The 18,033-nt window shown below is 33.9% G+C and overlaps 1 protein-coding gene across 2 annotated transcripts; it reads left to right on the top strand.

Moving 5' to 3' along the window:
• The first annotated feature begins 322 nt into the window (after positions 1-322).
• Positions 323-16,659, top strand: LOC134230886 (uncharacterized). Of its 2 annotated transcripts, none has more exons than XM_062712754.1 (3): positions 323-476; positions 8,291-13,752; positions 13,902-16,659. In XM_062712754.1, exons 2-3 carry the CDS (start codon positions 8,522-8,524, stop codon positions 15,952-15,954), a joined length of 7,284 nt encoding a protein of 2,427 aa, XP_062568738.1. In that variant the 5' UTR covers positions 323-476; positions 8,291-8,521; the 3' UTR covers positions 15,955-16,659. The 2 variants fall into 2 exon arrangements, with proteins under 2 accessions (XP_062568738.1, XP_062568737.1); XM_062712753.1 differs by lacking the exon at positions 323-476 and adding an exon at positions 675-840.
• Positions 16,660-18,033: the final 1,374 nt, after the last annotated feature.

The raw sequence follows: 18,033 nt of genomic DNA, 5'->3' as shown, positions 1-18,033 counted from the left end.
ATACGTTGATATGTTGTAGATAGTATGTCTACTTGGAACACATCCAATTGCTTTATTCAGACAACAAAGCCATTGGCAAAATCTACAATTAGTAATTCTCTAAATTAAGGTTCACAATGTATGTGTATATAGTCCAATACATATGATTTAAATATCCGACCAAACAAAATCTTTCATCCTGGGTAAACTTGATATTTAAGAGATATAGATGGAGTTAAGAAATGATTATTTTTGATATGGCAAAACTAGAAGCGACAAGTTAGATTATGGTTGAGTGTCGAGTTGAACGCTAGGCCATACACTTTATCACTCATGAATGTCGAACACAAAAATATATTTATATCAGGACATGCGACCAAAATGCTCGCACAGAGTTAAATGTACGCACTAGACTTGCACGAGGGAACCCAGCTGATAGATGGTGTTTTGTGATTGCATGCATATACATACATTAGGGGATCTGTGTTCAACCTCAGGTAAGACCGATTCTGGAAGGTTATAAAACAATGTTGTGTTAAAGCGAGTCTCTTTCTATTATAATTTAGCATTTGTATTTTTTCCCTTATTTTGTTTGTCTTGTTTTGTCTTTCGGCTTTAAAAAGACCACGTTCATTGTTCCATTTCTGATCCAGAAAGCAATGTAAGGTACAAAAGATTAGAGTGACGTCACGCGCACCGACTCGCTTCGCTTGACAGAAGGCGACCGCCATTACATTGATTCCTAGCAAAGTGTGAGCGAGTGTCATGCTTTGAAAAAAAATTCTTATATCCTACATGGAGTGTCTGCAGTAAAATATATTGAACGACTCAATAATACAAAAGGAAGCCATGGAAAATAAGGTTTGTTAATGATTTACCCTATATGCAGACTTTTCCCCATTTATTGTTATTTTTGCGGGTGTGTTGTGATGCTTTGGCTTTGAGTCGGGTTCGACGTACCAGGCGCAATAACTCGTATTTTCTTCAGATAAAATATACACATAGATCTAGTATATATAAACAAAGACAATTTTATAAAGTTTTGCAATAGTACAAATTTATAAAGTTGTATGGAATCAAGTCGGCAATGTGCGTGCGAAACAATGGGTTGTTTTTTTCTTGTTGGAATTCTGGATATTTAAAAAAAAAGTCTGTATTATTTTTAATGGACGCAATAATACGTCAAACGAATGAGAAGTCGTAAATTTATTTTAGGAAATGCATGACAAGACAAGTACACAGGTTCACGTGTTCAACTAACGGTCATATTTATATAACAATATACTGATAAATAGTGGTGACTCTAGATTTATCGAGTTAAATTCGACATTTTATACTTTTAATAGTTAGTGGAGACTTAAAGATTTATCAAGTTTATAGAGAATAACTTTTACAACTTACTGTGCAAAGAAAATGCAGTATTAGTATGTAACAATTATCCTTCCAGTTAGCCTAAATTCTGTAATTGAAATAACAAAAATGAGTACATGTTCTAGAATGACATTCACAAGATAATTTACTGTTTATTTTAAATAGGGGCCAATTTATGTTTGTATTAAACATTGTGTAATTCAAAAGAAAAAAAAATAATTGTAAATTGTTCTATAGTTGGATATATCTAGAATTTATTTCAAAAGTGGAAAACATTTCTTGATGTATATTTTCACAACAGTGAAATGTGAGTGAAAACAAATTAAAAATAAAATTGCCTAATCAGCTAATGACATAAATAACTCCTGTCCATGTTTAAATACAAAATATTAAATCTATCATATACATGATAATTACAGTAAAACTCGTTTAGTACGAACACGGATATTGCGAATTCACGGATATAGCGAAGTCATCTGGGATCCCCAGCTATATAAATTTAATGAATTTGTTATACGGTTATAACAAATTATGGATATAGCGAAGCAATTTCATAGGTCCCAGCGACTTCATTATAACTGAATTTTGCTGTATTATTACCATAGAATTTCCCAAAATTAACTTGTTTAAATCACTCTGTAGCCTGCGAAGTTGATCTTACACAGAGCATGCAGTACTGTAAATCAATTTCATTCACAAGAACTATACTTTTGCATAATTACTTGAGACAAAGTGCTGGCAAAAATATTATTCTTACGTACAGGTGTAAACATGAAAGTTCTGTCTCGCCAAAATTAGTAAATACATGTACTTCTATCTATCTTTTATAAATAAAGTGTCACGAAAACTTAGTATCTACAGTATCAAAAAAGGCTGGAGACATAAACACCGAAGTTGATTATTGGAATATCATTACATAAATAAGGAAAGCTGATCAAAATGTTGGATGTCATCTGGTTCCTTATATATAAATAAGTTGTGAGTTGGCCCTTATTGTCTATATTTAGCATGTTTAGTAAAACTTCTAAATATGAAATAGATCTGGCAACACTCTTTGGTGTCTTTTATTTCAAGATCACTAAGATACTGTAGATTCCTTATTTTTTGCGAGCACTTTTTATCGTGAACTGTGTCTTTAATGTCAAATCGCGAGAATTATAATTTTTGAATGGACGGTTCATCAACGGAATTTACATAGATTTCAGCACAATGAAAATAAAAGTGAGTAATGTTTTTTCGCAAGTGATGCTTCTCGCGAAATTACGCGGAAATTAATTCCTCGTGTATAATAAGAAATCTACAGTATGTAGAGTTGACATACAAATGGATATAAATATTACATGTATTACGGTTAATTCCTTATAAACGCAAGGGTTTTTTTTTTGTGTGTAATTTCGCGAAATGCATCAATCACAAAATAAAACTACTCACTTTTACCCACAGTAAATTCTTTTCTTCTTCTGCAGTTGTTCCTGAATTCTGCTTCATACAAATATAAAAACAGATTGGCTGCACACAAAAATCACATTCACAGTTCAAAGGCCCTAAGTTCTGGGTCTACTGGCAAGTGGTGGCAATGAACTCAATGTTGGGTGAAGAATTCTTGAAAGAATATTCAACAACAAACAAGCTAAAAAGGCTTAAAAGGAGCATAATTAGTAATCAGAATTTCCACAATTTATTGGAAATCTTCTAGACTCTGAAAACTAAAAACTACATAGATGTTGTCACTGAGGAAGCCCAGCATTATTATACTACCCGCTTGAAAAGCGGGAGGGTATATAGTAATCGGTATGTCTGTCTGCACGTCCATCTGTCTGTTATGCTTTGGGGTACCCATCTCATATCAGCAACTCCTCTCATACCACTGAATGAAATTTGATGAAACTTTCACAAAATCTTTATTACATATTGCCATTGTGCACCTCCTATGTTACTTTTTGATCTGACACATATTTTGGGTTTCCCACAACAAAACATGGACACTCCCACTATATTCATATATTCAGATGGGAGGTAGGAGGTATCATTTAGTGAGCTCATTGCTCACAGTACCTCTAATTTTAATATCATTTTTAGAGTCGCTGTACTTTTCTGTAGAATCAAAGAGATTTTTAACAAAATGATATTGCTGATGACCAATAGCATTATAGGAACATTTCCGAGATTCCTTTTTTTTTTTTAAGAATTGGTTGTCTATGATATCAAAAATCCAAATTTTGTATTTTTTAATATATTGTGAGAAATGGTTGTTTAAAGTGTAGAAAAATCACAGTTTGAAATCTTTTAGATATAAAGTTAAAACACATTTGCAACCTAAATTAGAATGAGTTCTCTAATAATAAGCTTAAAGTCCATCTTAAAACCTAAATTAAATTAAGTCTCCTAAGTGAGTTAAAACACATTTAAAACCTAAATTAAATAAATTTTTGAAATAAGGGTAAACCAAAGTTAAGAGATTTTTATTTTAATATTAAGCTGAATCATATCTTCAACATAATATAAAAAAAGAATTATAACCAAGTTCCTATAGATAAACTTAAAGGCATCATTAACCTAAGATAAAGAGACAGTGAAAGATATTGTCAGAATGTTAGTGTTCTAGCGCTGATAACGGCAGCTTGCACTGGGAAAGATTCTGGATTGTTAAGGTCTGCTGGGGTAATAATGTATTGTAAAGCGCTTTGAGTAGCATTTATGCTAGAAAAGCGCTATATAAAAACAATCATTATTGTTATTATAAGCAAAATCTATATTTAAATTCAGCATTTATATCTGTTTGCATATAGAAAAAAGATGTTCATTTAAAGAAAAAAAATACAGACTATTGAATATGCTTCAGGTTATGCAATTTTAATACATATAAGTGAATGTTATTAAGTACAGCTTCTAAAACAACAAGTAAAGGGAGATGCTTTAGTATTTATCAAATATAAATTCTGCTAAATAAAAAAAGTTGGATTTATCAGTACGTGTACTAAACACACATGCTATAAACTGCTAAATGCCAGAAGAGTCAATATAGCATACATTTGTAAATAGTAAAATATTAGAGGCTTTATAACAGGAGTCTGAGGCATTTAGTAAAATCAATTTGTTGTTGCTACTTATATACAAATATATTTATAGGTTAATGTCCTGTAGTTCTATGCAAAAGTAAAATATGTAAATGATGTATATAATTCCAGATATGTGTTGTATTACTCATACCATGTACTTGTTTCAAAGGACTCTTAAATTAGTGCTTAAAAATATTTGAGTTCATTTTTAATGTTTTCTGTCATATACCATTTGATGAAATAAATAAAATTATATAAAATATGAAGTATAATGGGATAACAAACAGTATTAAGCTCAAAATTCCATTAAACAATACAAATTTGGAGCTGAGCTGACATGGACCTCTAAAACATCAGAGGTGAGATCAGGTGCCATGGAGGATTGATCATTCCCTGCCTAAAGAATAAAGTACAAAGTTATGCTGTTTGCCAAAAAATTAGTTCAGTTATTTTGCTTCTGTCAAAATATTGTTTTATGTATCAGCAATACATTTTTCTTCTTAATATGTTTTGTTTAATCCTCAGATGAAAATAAATTTGACTTTTGTATTAATACATGAATCACTACATGAAGAATATATCTGTTTCACCCAGTTTGATTAATTTTCAAATGGTTGGTTGAAAACTGAATCTTCAATCTTGTGATACAGTGAATTGTCTTGAAAACAAGACAAAGGTTCTTGACATTCAGGGCAGTATCCCCTGGTGAGCAGGATACTAGTTATGAAAGCCACAGTTAATGTTTAGTCAGTCAAGCCACAGTGTGACATACATTCTGGTATGTGTGTACTCAAAGGAACTATTCAGTTTTCACAAATATAGCCAAGTGAAGAGTAAAGTCAAAATTTATTTTCCTATCAAAAGTTACATTCAAATTGTTTGCACTGTAGAAATTCTTGACCATTTACTGTTAAAATTGAAGGAATTTAATTTAATTATTTTATTCTATAAAGTATTGATTGAAATGCATAATGTACTATAAAAAAACAATTAAAATCATAAAAACTTTTTGTACTTGTATAACATTTGTTCATATTCTGTCATATGACCACAAAGAAAAGTAAAGACACACTGTTTAACTAAAATGTTATGAATTTTCACATACATTATTATATCAATAGAAGCAGAAAACCTTTCATGCATGTAAATGTATCATTATTGATAGAAAAATGAGGATCTTTGGATCTAAATATTGTTCTGCAGTGTTCAAGTGTTCAATCATTTTAGTGTACACTGCCATCTATGAATTATAGAACTCACTTAAACAAATTAGTCCATACAAGATCGTATCAGAAGTGCTTGCCTGCATATTCCTTCCACCCCATAGCTAAACAGTGCACACAATTCTGTTCCCATTAAAACTCTTTGAATGATTTTTTTTCTTCTGTGTTCAAATGACAGAAACAATAATTATTTGACAAATGCTGCACAATAATGTAAATAGTTTTTGTGATTTTAATTCATTAATACCATTGCATCACATCACTACACTAAGGAAAAATCACCACTAAAGAATATGATTTAGCTGTACTGAAAGAAACTGATAAAGGAAAATTGGCAGATTTATTACATGTATTTCAAATATGCTATGTCTAATACGATATTAACTCGAGAGAGAATATAATGCACATAAAGCATAATTTGATAAACTCTATACCTTTTTAGTAATACGTGAATCAATATTGTATACTAAAAAGTATTACTGAATAAGAAATTCATTACTTTACTGACTATATGAATATGTCAGAATTCTTTTTCTTCTACCTACTTTAAAAACAAATGTCATTACAAGACTAGTATAAAAAGAGAAGAAACAAGATGTGTTTGTGAAACACTATGCGCCCGGCGGCAACAAAGTTCTAAAAAGCTATTCTTAGTAAATATGTCACAGTCAAGGTCATATGATCTTTGTCCTTGGTGTCATTTGAAAGCACTTAATTAGTGGAGTATGCATACCAAATATAAAGTCTCTATCTCCTATGGTTCAAAAGTTAAGGCAAAAATTCGAAAAAGCTATTTTTAGCATATAGGTCACAGTAAAGGTCACAAGGCCATTGACCTTGGTGTCAGTTGAAAGTGCTTAATTAGTGGAGTATGCATACCAGATATGAAGTCTCTATCTCTCATGGTTTAAAAGTTATCGCGAAGGTTAAAGTTGACAACAGACAGACAAACAGATAAACAGACAAACAGACAGACAGGACAAAAACAATATATACCCCGAATAAATTCGGGCGCATAAAAAATTGCTTAATTATGTAAATAAAATGCTTTATTGTCGTAAAAATTCATGGAATAGTAAATGGTTTTCCTTGTAAGAATACTTTACATATTCCCGGTAGTTACATTGCTTTTTTTTCCCTTAAAATTATAGTTTTCAAGAAAGGCTTTTCATAGTAGTGATTTAAAAATGTTTTAGATACAGGAAACGCGAGATGGCAACGGAAATTTATTTTATAAGAGCCTCTCATAATTAAAACATGAAATTGCTTTTAAGTTCTTTTCTGTCAAGAACTAGAGAATCAGGAAGTTGGATAAAATTCTTTATCAGCTGATAACGAATTGAGAACAAAACACAAATGGAATAAAACTTCCTTATCATAATAGACAATTCCATGCGATGTTTGCAAATTTATTGTAGCATAAGATGATAAGATGATACCATTTCTTTTTTTAAAACGAAATTGATCGTGATAAAAAGATATATTTTGACTGCTGTCATGATAACTTACAAGAGACAAATTTAACTTTCGTTTGCATATTGAATAATTATAGTACATTTATGACACGTGGAGTGATCTTTGAAAGTCTTTTGAAAAACTCTGAAAATTTATTTAAACTATAGTTAACTGTAGTAAATTTATTATTGCGAATGGAATGACATTAACATATTGTTTTTTAATACTTCAATATATTGCAAGATATTATAAATCAATTATTATTGACAATGAATACCTGTAAAAAAATGACTTCATTTTTCTTCTTGTTAATTATAATAATAATAAAGTAAGAAGAGTGTAAAAAAATACAAAAATGAAGTAAAAGCTCTCTCTCTCTTTCTCTCTCTCTCTCTCTCTCTCAAAGCTGACGACCTTTCTTCAGTAGTTTCTTCTACGTGGGATTTTATGTAAATATCGTGAAAACCCGGTATCCAATTTTCCTATCGCGATATATTATCGTTGTGGGTCATACCACAATATATCGATATACCTGTAATATTGCGTAGTAAACTAATTCCTAAATAATTTTTCGTGTGGATATTCGACAATAAGAATAGAACGTCCATGCGATTTTGTTTAATGGATTTGCCACTGTATTTGAAACATTTTTTTTTTATTCATGCGTAACAGATTTGAAAAGGATCACTTTTGTTTACCATATGACGGGTATTTTCTGTGATGGAAATTTTTCAATTTCTGCAGTTGTATTTTACCACAAAAATTATTTTTGGCACACGAATATCACACTTTTAGTAAACAAAACAATCAGAATACTGTCACCTTTACGTTATTTAAATTATTTTTCAAACACAATTTGATTAAAGGGGCATGAAAACTGATACATTTATAGTAAGCTTCACTCTAATTAATTTCCGATCCTTCTTATTTTATACATCCGTAAGCATAATTTTAATTTTACATTCGTAGTAAGAAGTTCAGAGATACATTTAACATTGAATCAGGTTGAATGTCACCACTTTTACAACGTATATAAAGTACCTGAATTAGTATTGAAGAAATATTTCGCGATTGTAATTTTAGTGGATTTGTTCCATCTGCAAAATTTCGCAACAAATAATAGTCAACCACAGAAAGTGCCCGTGACACGATATACTCTAATTTCTTGGCTTAAAAATACTTGACTTCTTTTCCTGTTTTCAGGAGTTGTCGAATAATCAAGATAAGCTGATAACCAGAAGCAAAGCAAAGACGTCTGTAGGCCACAGGAAAATTGTCAACTACCTGGAAAAGATCAGCAAAGATGAGTCGGGGGCGCCGGTGAAATGGAAATTCAGCAAGAAAGGCGTAAAGTATGCTCAAGGTATTAGTAAACGCATTACAAAATCCAAGACAGATACAAAGTTAAAACGTCTTCAAAGTCATCCACTCAAAATGGAAAATACGAACTCAATAAATGAAAAGAGTTCTGAGAATCATCAGTTCGTAAAAAAGAAACCAGGTAGAAAAAAGAAAAAGCCTGAGAATGTTCCGGAAACAGAATCCAAATTAGAAAAAAATGACGACGATGATGATGATGCTTTACAAACTGATAATTTAATAATTAGCATCAGAAGATTGGACTCGGAATCATCTACACCTGGGGCGACTGAACGTATTGTCACGATAAAGCAACCTTCTGGAAATGCTAATGCTGCTGAAAAATCCATTCCAGAGAAAATACTCCCTCAACCTGCTCCCATTAAAAAGCGTGGCCGTCCAAAAAGTATTCACAAAATAATCCAAGAAAAAGTAAAAGCTAGTAAACTTAAACTAACCACCAACAAGGTAGAAGTGAATAAAAGAAAACCTAGCAACAAGTCTGAAGCACTGCAAAATTTGGAGAAGGTTGTTGCTGTTAAACGAGGACGACCGCGGAAAAAAGAGACAACAGAAAACAGAGAAATACGGAAGGAAGGTTTGGAAGAGAGTGAATCGAGAGAACAATCAGTATCAAGAGTTGATTCCGACATAGAAAGTATTGATTCAAATATCAGTGGCTCCTCATCAAGACATAAAACCAAGATTCGGAAAACTTATCAGGGGATACGACTGGGACCAAGGAAATTGCTCCGTAGTCAAGATAGCTTAATGACTCGTAGGAAAAAAGTTACACTTTCATCTGTTGCAGCTTCAAAAATTAAAAGAAAGCGAACATTGAGTAGTGATTTTGAACTACTTGATGAAGTTTCCCTAAAAAGGAAAATTCGTAAAGAAGAGTTGGATGATGTTAGTCGTGAATCTTCAATAGATAGGGATGAGAACAGACAGAAGGCTCAGAAGAAAGATGAGAAAATCAATTTACCAAAGCCAGGAGGAATGCCGGATAACCAAAGGATTCACTCTTCTAAAGAAGTTTCATCAGAAAAATTAATTTCACAAACAAAGGAAAAGATGTCGATCGATGAATCAAATGACAGCAGAGGAGACCTTGAAATTAAATCAACAGAACCTGAAGAATCGGTACCAAAAGTCAGAAGACGAGGGCGACCACCAAAGAAACTATCGGAGAAATACCAAAATAAGAATTTGGAATCTGAAAAAATGCCCCAACCACATAGAAAACAGATATTGCAAGACAACAAAATTCCGAAATTGTCCAAAATAAAGCAGGAACATCCTCATAAAAACCTGGAAAACACAGACAAAAATAGCTCTCATCTCCTAGAAATTTCGTCGGAAGAGAGCTCTCCACAGTATGCAAGCAGTCGAAGTGTCTTTACTTTTGGCACTTTGAAAATCATTGGACCAGGTGGTGTTAAACTTAAAGGCAATTCTCCATTGAAACAAGTTTTTGACACTACTGCCGAAGAACTTCATTGCAAGGCAAAATTATCCACAGAGACCTATGCTGAGAAAGTAGAAGTTGGATACAAGGAAAGACAAAGTAAAAAACACCAACATGTTTCTTCAAACGTGATAAAATCCCAAGAAAAAAGTAATGATATCGGATCATCAAATGAAAAAGAAGGAAATGAAATTGGAAAAGATGACAAAGTGGAAACAATACAGAAATTGGAAATTCATCCTGACGAAATAAAAGATGGACATGTTAATAATGGTGATGTGAATAAAGATTCTTCCCAAGCTCAGTCAAATGAAGAAGACAAGATAAGTCCATTTAATGCTTTCACAGATGAAAAGCTATTTAATGAAGCTGAGAAAGCAGGCGAAAATAAAGATGTTGACACAGTCAATTTGCAGGCAGAGAAAAATAAAGAAATTCTAATCAAACAAGTTGAACAATTATGTACAGACACAGTAGTTCCTTACATGGAATCAGAAAAAGAGGAAAGAGAGGAAAGTAAGAATGAACAGAATCGGACAACACTCCAAACAGAAGAAGAAAATCTTGAATCAGAAGAACACAACTCAAAAGAAATGTTTGAGAAAAATCTGGACTTACAAGAACCAAAATTAAACGCCGTGGAATGTGAAGGAGAGTGTATTGATGAAAATTCAACAATAAGAACTGAAAAGGTTGGAAGTGAAATAATCATGGATGTTAGTCCAAACAGTCAACATAGAAAAGAAAATGAAGATATTGCTGGTGCTAAGGAAAATGAGATCCATTCAACGACAAAAGAGAAAGACTTTGAAAATAACATATACAGTGATGTAAAAGGTGCTCTTTTTCCAAATGAATCTACATTGGATAGTTCAGAATCAAAGAATGAATTGGAAACTGAAAAACAATCTTTAGAAGATCACAGCATTTCTGGTAGCAGGAAAATAGACGAGAAGCAACATGACTGCTTTGAAAAATCAGATAATATTGATCAGAAAGACACTGACTTCAGAAGTACCATAACACCTGATTCTTCAACAACTCTGTTTGTTACAGAAGATAATGAAAGTAAAAATCAGTACTTTGGTGGCACGGATATGGAGGAAGATTCCTCAAAAGATAATAAATGCGAAGAAAATATGGATACGGATGAAATAATTGATGAAAATGTTGAAAAGTCAGATGCTGCTCTTGATAGTACTGATGAATTAAAAGATGAGACGACTTTAGCTACAAACTTTGATAAGACATCCGTTAGTGAGGTTGAGAAAATCGACAGAGAAGAAAGTAAAGAAGTTACTTCTCTTTCTGAAAAGAGAAAAGATTCTGCAGAAGAAATACCGACTGATGAGTCTGAAGAGTCTAGGACATTTTCAACAGAAAATAATGAGTTGTCTGAAGAAAACATAGCGTCAGAAGAAAAAACTGAGAACGAAGGTGAAATCAAATCCCAGAGACATCAGGATGTTGACAATAAAAACAACGATATAACGAATATTGGTATTGTGGATACTGGTATCACAACCTTGCAAAATGTCGCAAGAGAAGACGTAGATAATTCATCAATTCCGAATCAAACTGAGGAGACAAATTCCACTTCAGACGAGCAGGTTGTGTCAGAGGAAAGAAATATTGAAACTCCTTCTGAGGATTCAGGTCAGAAACCAGATGATATACTTAGCGATTCTGAAATTCCAGGACTTTATTTCAGAAACATATGCAAGGAAACCAGTGACAACGATGTTCCTTTCAGCTCTTGTTCGGAATCACAAAAAATGGACGTCTCCGATGATGCCAAAACAAATATTCCTCTAACTGATCCCCTGACAGAGAAACTTGAAATAAACGTTGACAAAGACGAAAACTCTAGTTCTTCAGAGCTTAGTCTAAATCATAGTGGAAACTTTACCTCTCTCAAGGATGACCACCTGAAGGTGACAGAGGAAGGAAGCCCAGAACATGGGGATCATTCATCAAAGAAGAAAGGTGGTAAAAACATTTCTCCAACACAGAGAGTGTTCCAGCTCAGACAAAAAGCCTCACGGTCTCCTCTTGAAATAATTGCAATGAGACAGAGTAAAGAGGAGAGAGAATACTTACTTGAACAATCCCAAAAAGCCTTCAAGAGAGAAGAAAAACAAAGAAGGTTGAAAACAAAACAACAGAAATTAGAGAACAATTTTGAACAAGTGCATTTGACTGCCAATCAGAAGGATGTTTCTGATATTTTTGAAAAAGCTCCATCCCCAGGTAAAGTTGCTGGTACATCTGTAGAGGAACAACCTCTCTCTCTGGAAACAGGCAATCAGGAAAAAAGCAGGATGCTAGAACACATGTGTAAACCATGTAATGTTATTCTTATTGACTTCATGAAGTATCTTAATGTTACAGAAAAGGGAGATATGGATTCGGAGGATCTTATAAATGAAAAAACACAAGAGACAAATGAACAAGAACAACAAAACAAGGAAATACCAATGCAGAAAGAAGAAGAAAACACAGAGGAAGCAACTGTAGATAAAGCGAAAGAAACTGTCCTCTCTGAGATGCAGCCTGAAGCAAGGAAAAAACGAAGACCATCAGCTCGTAAACAGGCAACTGGATATCACTTTAATAGAAAACTAACTGCGGAAATAGTTCGATATCCTGAGGATGAACGTGCTAACCAGTCTGATTCTGTTGTTCCACCGCTTAGACTTAAAATTAAACAAAACTTGATTCTTGAACCGAAGAGGAAGCCTAAGCCAGGGAGACCAGCCAAAAGGAAAGCGAGGAAAAGCATGAGTCCTAGAAAGAAAATGAATTTATTTGAAAACAAATCCAATTTTATGCAGGGTCAAACGTTGCTAAGTCAGGATATGGTACAAGGTGATTCTTCACCTCCCCAAGAGCAGAATCCCTGTCATGGCGATGAAAGTGATTCTGATATGTGTGAGTGTGTATATAATCAATGCGGCTTTCAGTCGAATCGCAAAAATGTAGAAACACATGTTTTTGTTCATTTAAAGAACACTAAAATGACATGCATGAGATGCAGCAAAATATTCAAGAACAGTAGTATGGCATATGCACATTCCGGAAAAGAACATCCAAATGAGGAGGTACAAATTCAACCATCAGAAAAGTGTGATGTGAAACAATTCTACAAAGTTCTTAAGTCTCCTTCTTCAGCACCATCAACTCCTCCCCAGCAAATAATTCCACAAGTAGAACAGTCTCCAGAGGCTGTAATAATTAAAGTTGTACTTCCTGGAAATAGACCTGGAAAGGGATGTTATTGTTGTAGCTACTGCGATTACTCCTCTTCCTTACAGCAAGATATTCTTGATCACATCAATGATAATCATCGTCCTGATATCCAGTTTACCTGCTCATTATGTGATAAACAATTTTTTGGGAATAAGGATGGTATTGCCGATCATTTTAAGACAGAACATCCAAATGAAGCTATTATGTACAAATCTCTGCCTGACTTTTATGATTCTAGAAAGGGGACTGTACACAGTCATTCCGTAAGTTCTAATGATAAAGGAAATATATTTGAAAAATTTTCGGACATGTTTCCCCGCGAGAAATCAAGTGCAGAAAGCTCCCAAAGATCAAGTAAACGGTGGCATGAGAAAACTTCAGCAGAAGCAGATAGCACTACAGTGGAGCATGAAGATACACACAAGGAACTTGGAACACCTGTTCAGAGAAATGATGGAACAGTAGTTAGAGTAGCTGAAACAGAACCTGTGGAGGATGGTATTGAAGCTCTTGCAAAAGAATATGGAAATAGAAACACCACAGATGAATCTGCTGTTGAAAATGTACAGGCAGTAGAAAAGAGGTACCGGTAAGTCACCTTTTTTTCTTTCTTCGATTTGACTCTTTGGATAATTATGAAAGGTAGATGAGGAAATAGAATTGGTACAAATATATTGATATTCATGTGAAAAAATAAAATAAGTATTTTCTATTATGTTTATTTTTTTTTCTTTTTAGTGATGGCACCAACCAAGAAGAATCTAATGATATGGGTTTGAAGATCGTGGATGTAGTCAGTTTAAGAGATCAGGCTGGTATAGATTGGTCAGATACACCTTCATCTTTACCTCAGTCACCTTTTGGTAATGTTCAATATTCACAGGTTCAGAATCAAGAACATCAGAGTCTTTCTCAAAGCAATGTCAGTATAGTGTCAGCACTTACTTCACCAAGGCAGTACCCTAATTTGTATTCATCCACCATTCCTCCTAGAGCAGTTCCTACTGCAAATCTAGGTGTACCTCAAAGAAAAGTACCTCCTTCACCATATCCACCTGCAACGAAGAAAAAGAATGATGGGAAAACGTGCACAACATACAAGTGTGAAAAATGTAATGTGCATGCACCAGTTCTAGCAACAATGGTGGAACACCTGCGGCTAAGTCATAGAGATATAGAGAAACTATTTTTGTGCCCATATTGCAGACAATATGAAGGAGCAACAGAACCAGACATACACCGTCACATCAAACAATTTCATCATCAAAATATGCAACAGAAAAGCCCACCAGTAGCTTTATCTAGTGCTGCCAAACAACACCTTCGAACTATCCAAGTTGCGCTAGGAGACAGTCATTCCTCAACGGATAAAGTAGTTATGGAAAAAGATATTTATAAGTGCTTAAAATGCAACGGACACATGCCATCTTTAGATTTCATTTATTCACATCTTGAAAAACAACATAATGAATTTTTTGTTAATGCCTGTCCTGAATGCAAACGTTTTAGACATAAAGATGAACAGGTTGTGTTTCAACATATAAGAGATGTGCATGGAAAAAGTACTGAAAATGTAACTCTCTCTGTGGCAATCGAAGAGAATCTGTTCACAAGGGTTCAGTGTTTGACAAAAGGAAAGGTTACACCTTCAACAAAGTCTCAGTCAGGTGCCACCAATGTTTCTTTACAAGGTCACACTGTTTCAAGAATGTCTACGTCTGTACCCCAGGAACGTGCTAATTTATCAAGTCAGATTTCTCAAAATCTATTAGGAAGACCAGTCATTCCAATAGCCTCGCAAGTTCGCCCATCATTCCCTGCACCACAGTCAATGGCTTCTCCTCTACTTCAACAACCACCGCAGTTTCTGAGCAAGTCTTCTCTGCGTAAGTCCAGACCAATGCATAGGGATGCAACAAGGTCGTTTCCTCCAAGAAGTGACGCAGACTTTCCTGGGTCTCTGATGCCAGGTGCTGGGAATGTAAATGATCCTCCCCCACTGATGAGAGGACCCCCTCCTCTAATAAAATTTCAACAAACACAGTTTGGTAAATCCATCAATTCACCCCAAGAGGTGCTTTCATCACAAAGTGATCCTGCCGTTCGAGGCACATCTTTTGGTATGACAGATAGATTACAAAGATTACACAGTCCAAATTCCAGCAGAATGAACTCTCCAGTGCCGTCGGCTGGGGATGCCACACTCACACCTATCGTCAGTCGTCCTGTGTTGAAGGTTCCAAATGTTCGTCCTACATTATCTTCACCACCAACTACTCAACCACCACCATACTCAGTTGCCATTGTTTCACGAGGAAATGCAGGAAGTGTACTCGATTTGTCCCGCCAAATGTCATCACCTCCTGCAAGGCTGGTACACAAACCAAATCTGGAAGCAGAAGATGTTTCTCCAGATGCCTTCCAAATATTTAATATCAGACCAGGCACTCCTCAAAATGATCCAAATTTGAATAATTATAACCAATTTCAAGTACGACCTAGTAGTGCACCAAATCCTAGAATGCTTTTAGGAATGCAGTCAAGTCCTAGAGTGCAGGCATTAACTCAGCAGATGCAAACTGCCAAGGGGATTCCACAACAGAGACATTATTTACCAAGGCAAAGGTTCGCTTCACCTAATGCAGTGGTTAGTGATAAAAACATGCCAATTGAAGGTAGAATATATAAGTGTCCATACTGCCCGCAAATCATTCCTCTTAGCATTGCCGAAGTTCCTAGGCATATTGAGCAGAAACACCCAGGGTGTTCAATTGTTTTTCATAGAATTTAATATTTGTCGGTTCACTGATGTCTAAAGAGTTACCATTGTAAAGATATCATTTATTTTTTTCGGTTTTGTGATTTTAGTTTAATATTGATAACGTTTAAGCTTAATGAATGCATCATCTGAAATTAAACTATTAATTGCCACCATAATGTATACGTGATTATGAAGAACTGGATTTTTTTTCAACTTGTGTGAGAGATGAAAATTGTATTAAAATGTTTGCGTTGAAAAAAGGGTTTGAGAGGTATAAAACTCAACAATGCTGTTGTTTTTTCGAAGTTATGAAAATATTTTGATATAAATTGTATGCATTTTATGTTTTTTTTCAAGCATCGACCAAATGACGTAAACTAAATACTTTGTAAATGGGTGTACTCATTTTTGCAGAGCATCAGGAAATATTTCATGTTGATCTCGTTTTTTAATTGTATTCACATCTGAAGTAAATTTAATTAGAGTCGCATTATAGTTAAAGAGTTTGGTATTGGTAGGTTTGATGAGTGCAACCTTTTGTAAATGACAAAAGGCTAAAGAACGAAAATTTGTCACTCTGTCAGCGATATGAGAATTTTTTAGGGCATTATTTATTTTTGATCATCTTTATCATCTTTTCCACATGGACCATAATTTTCAAATATGTTATACATTCTGTGATGTGATACATTTTGTACAAAAAGGTTTTGCAGAATAAAAAAGAGAACAATTAGACTAAGTGTTGTTATTTAGTTTTTACAGCTTATTGCCTAATTTGATTTTTGGAGGGTGGGGGCATTCTCTTTTGGACGGTGTGTTTCTTTAAAAAGGTAAAAATATTGATGGAAATTTAATAAAAGCTAATGATATAATATTTGTTTAAGTATTATTTCATCGTTCTACTTAATAGTATATTGGAGAGCAGGTGACAAAGTAAAATTGGGAATGAAAATTTTAAAATACACTGGTATATACTGCATATCATTCAATTTTTTTTAATCGGAGCATACTTTTATTACTTTTTTTACCATTAAAGTACACAAAAGTGACTTCTCTCTATTCATTTACTCCAAACATTTTTCACTGGAGTAAAATTAAGATGCAAATGTAGAAAATATAAAAGGAACAATTTAGTGGCATACAATAAAATACGTGTTAAAAGTCCAAAGAGCAGTTTTCTGGAAGATAGCGGCATAGTATCGATTAATTGATTGTCGTAAAATTTCACTGCGAAAATCGTAATAGATTTGAAGAGATTATCGATAAATAATGAAAAATATTGATTTGGTGAAATAGCTTTATAGAAAGGATGAGTGCACTTAAGCTATGAGAGTTGGGGACCGGTGTTATGCCCAAAATAAAATCCCGAATTTCATTAAATTTATGTTTTATAGGTATTAAACAATGTCTTAAGAGCAGGTTTTGGTATATTATATTACATGAAAGTACATACACGACATTGTTCACATCAAGCCGCAACTTGGCCATTGGTCTCATTTGCACAGAATTTGTATTTTAATTTAAACTTATACATATCCAAAGGACAATGTTGGCCAAGTTGCGGCTCATATCTAATTTTTTTTTAAAAAGTCTCCAAATTACCGTCAAGTTAGCCACTAAATTAACAGGTCCCCGAGTGTCATATTATAATCACTTTACTTACGTGACATTCCGCGGTTCGATACACCAAGGCTTTCATTGAACATTTCATTGTGTTTGTCATTTGATGTTTCTATTCGAACAGTATCTATCGTACTTCCAACTTTGCACAATTTTTAATAAGGTTCGAAGATTATATATCTCTTATTTTACTGTGTATTTTACGTTAGGAGTGTTTTGAAAGAATTCTAGTATTGGTAGTGAGATTAGTAAATATAGGCTCTTGTCGCCTCTGTATTATGGTCTGCAGGGCGATACATCTACCCCATCCCTAAACACTAGAATCTATTATTTGTGCACCATGAAACTACACAATCTTCACCATTTAAATTCGTAGTGCAGTATATGATTGCGAAAATATCATATGTGCTATTGTTTACATTCCACATCAATGCGATTTGAATGTCTCCGCCTACTAGTATTTGCGGGTACTTAAATTCGATAGTGGTC

The sequence above is a fragment of the Saccostrea cucullata genome, unplaced genomic scaffold (genome assembly GCF_032062105.1).
Source record: "Saccostrea cucullata isolate Sc308-1 unplaced genomic scaffold, CSIRO_AGI_Scuc_v1 ctg361, whole genome shotgun sequence".
Lineage (NCBI taxonomy): Eukaryota > Metazoa > Mollusca > Bivalvia > Ostreida > Ostreidae > Saccostrea > Saccostrea cuccullata.
This window is presented reverse-complemented; position numbering and strand designations above follow the sequence as displayed.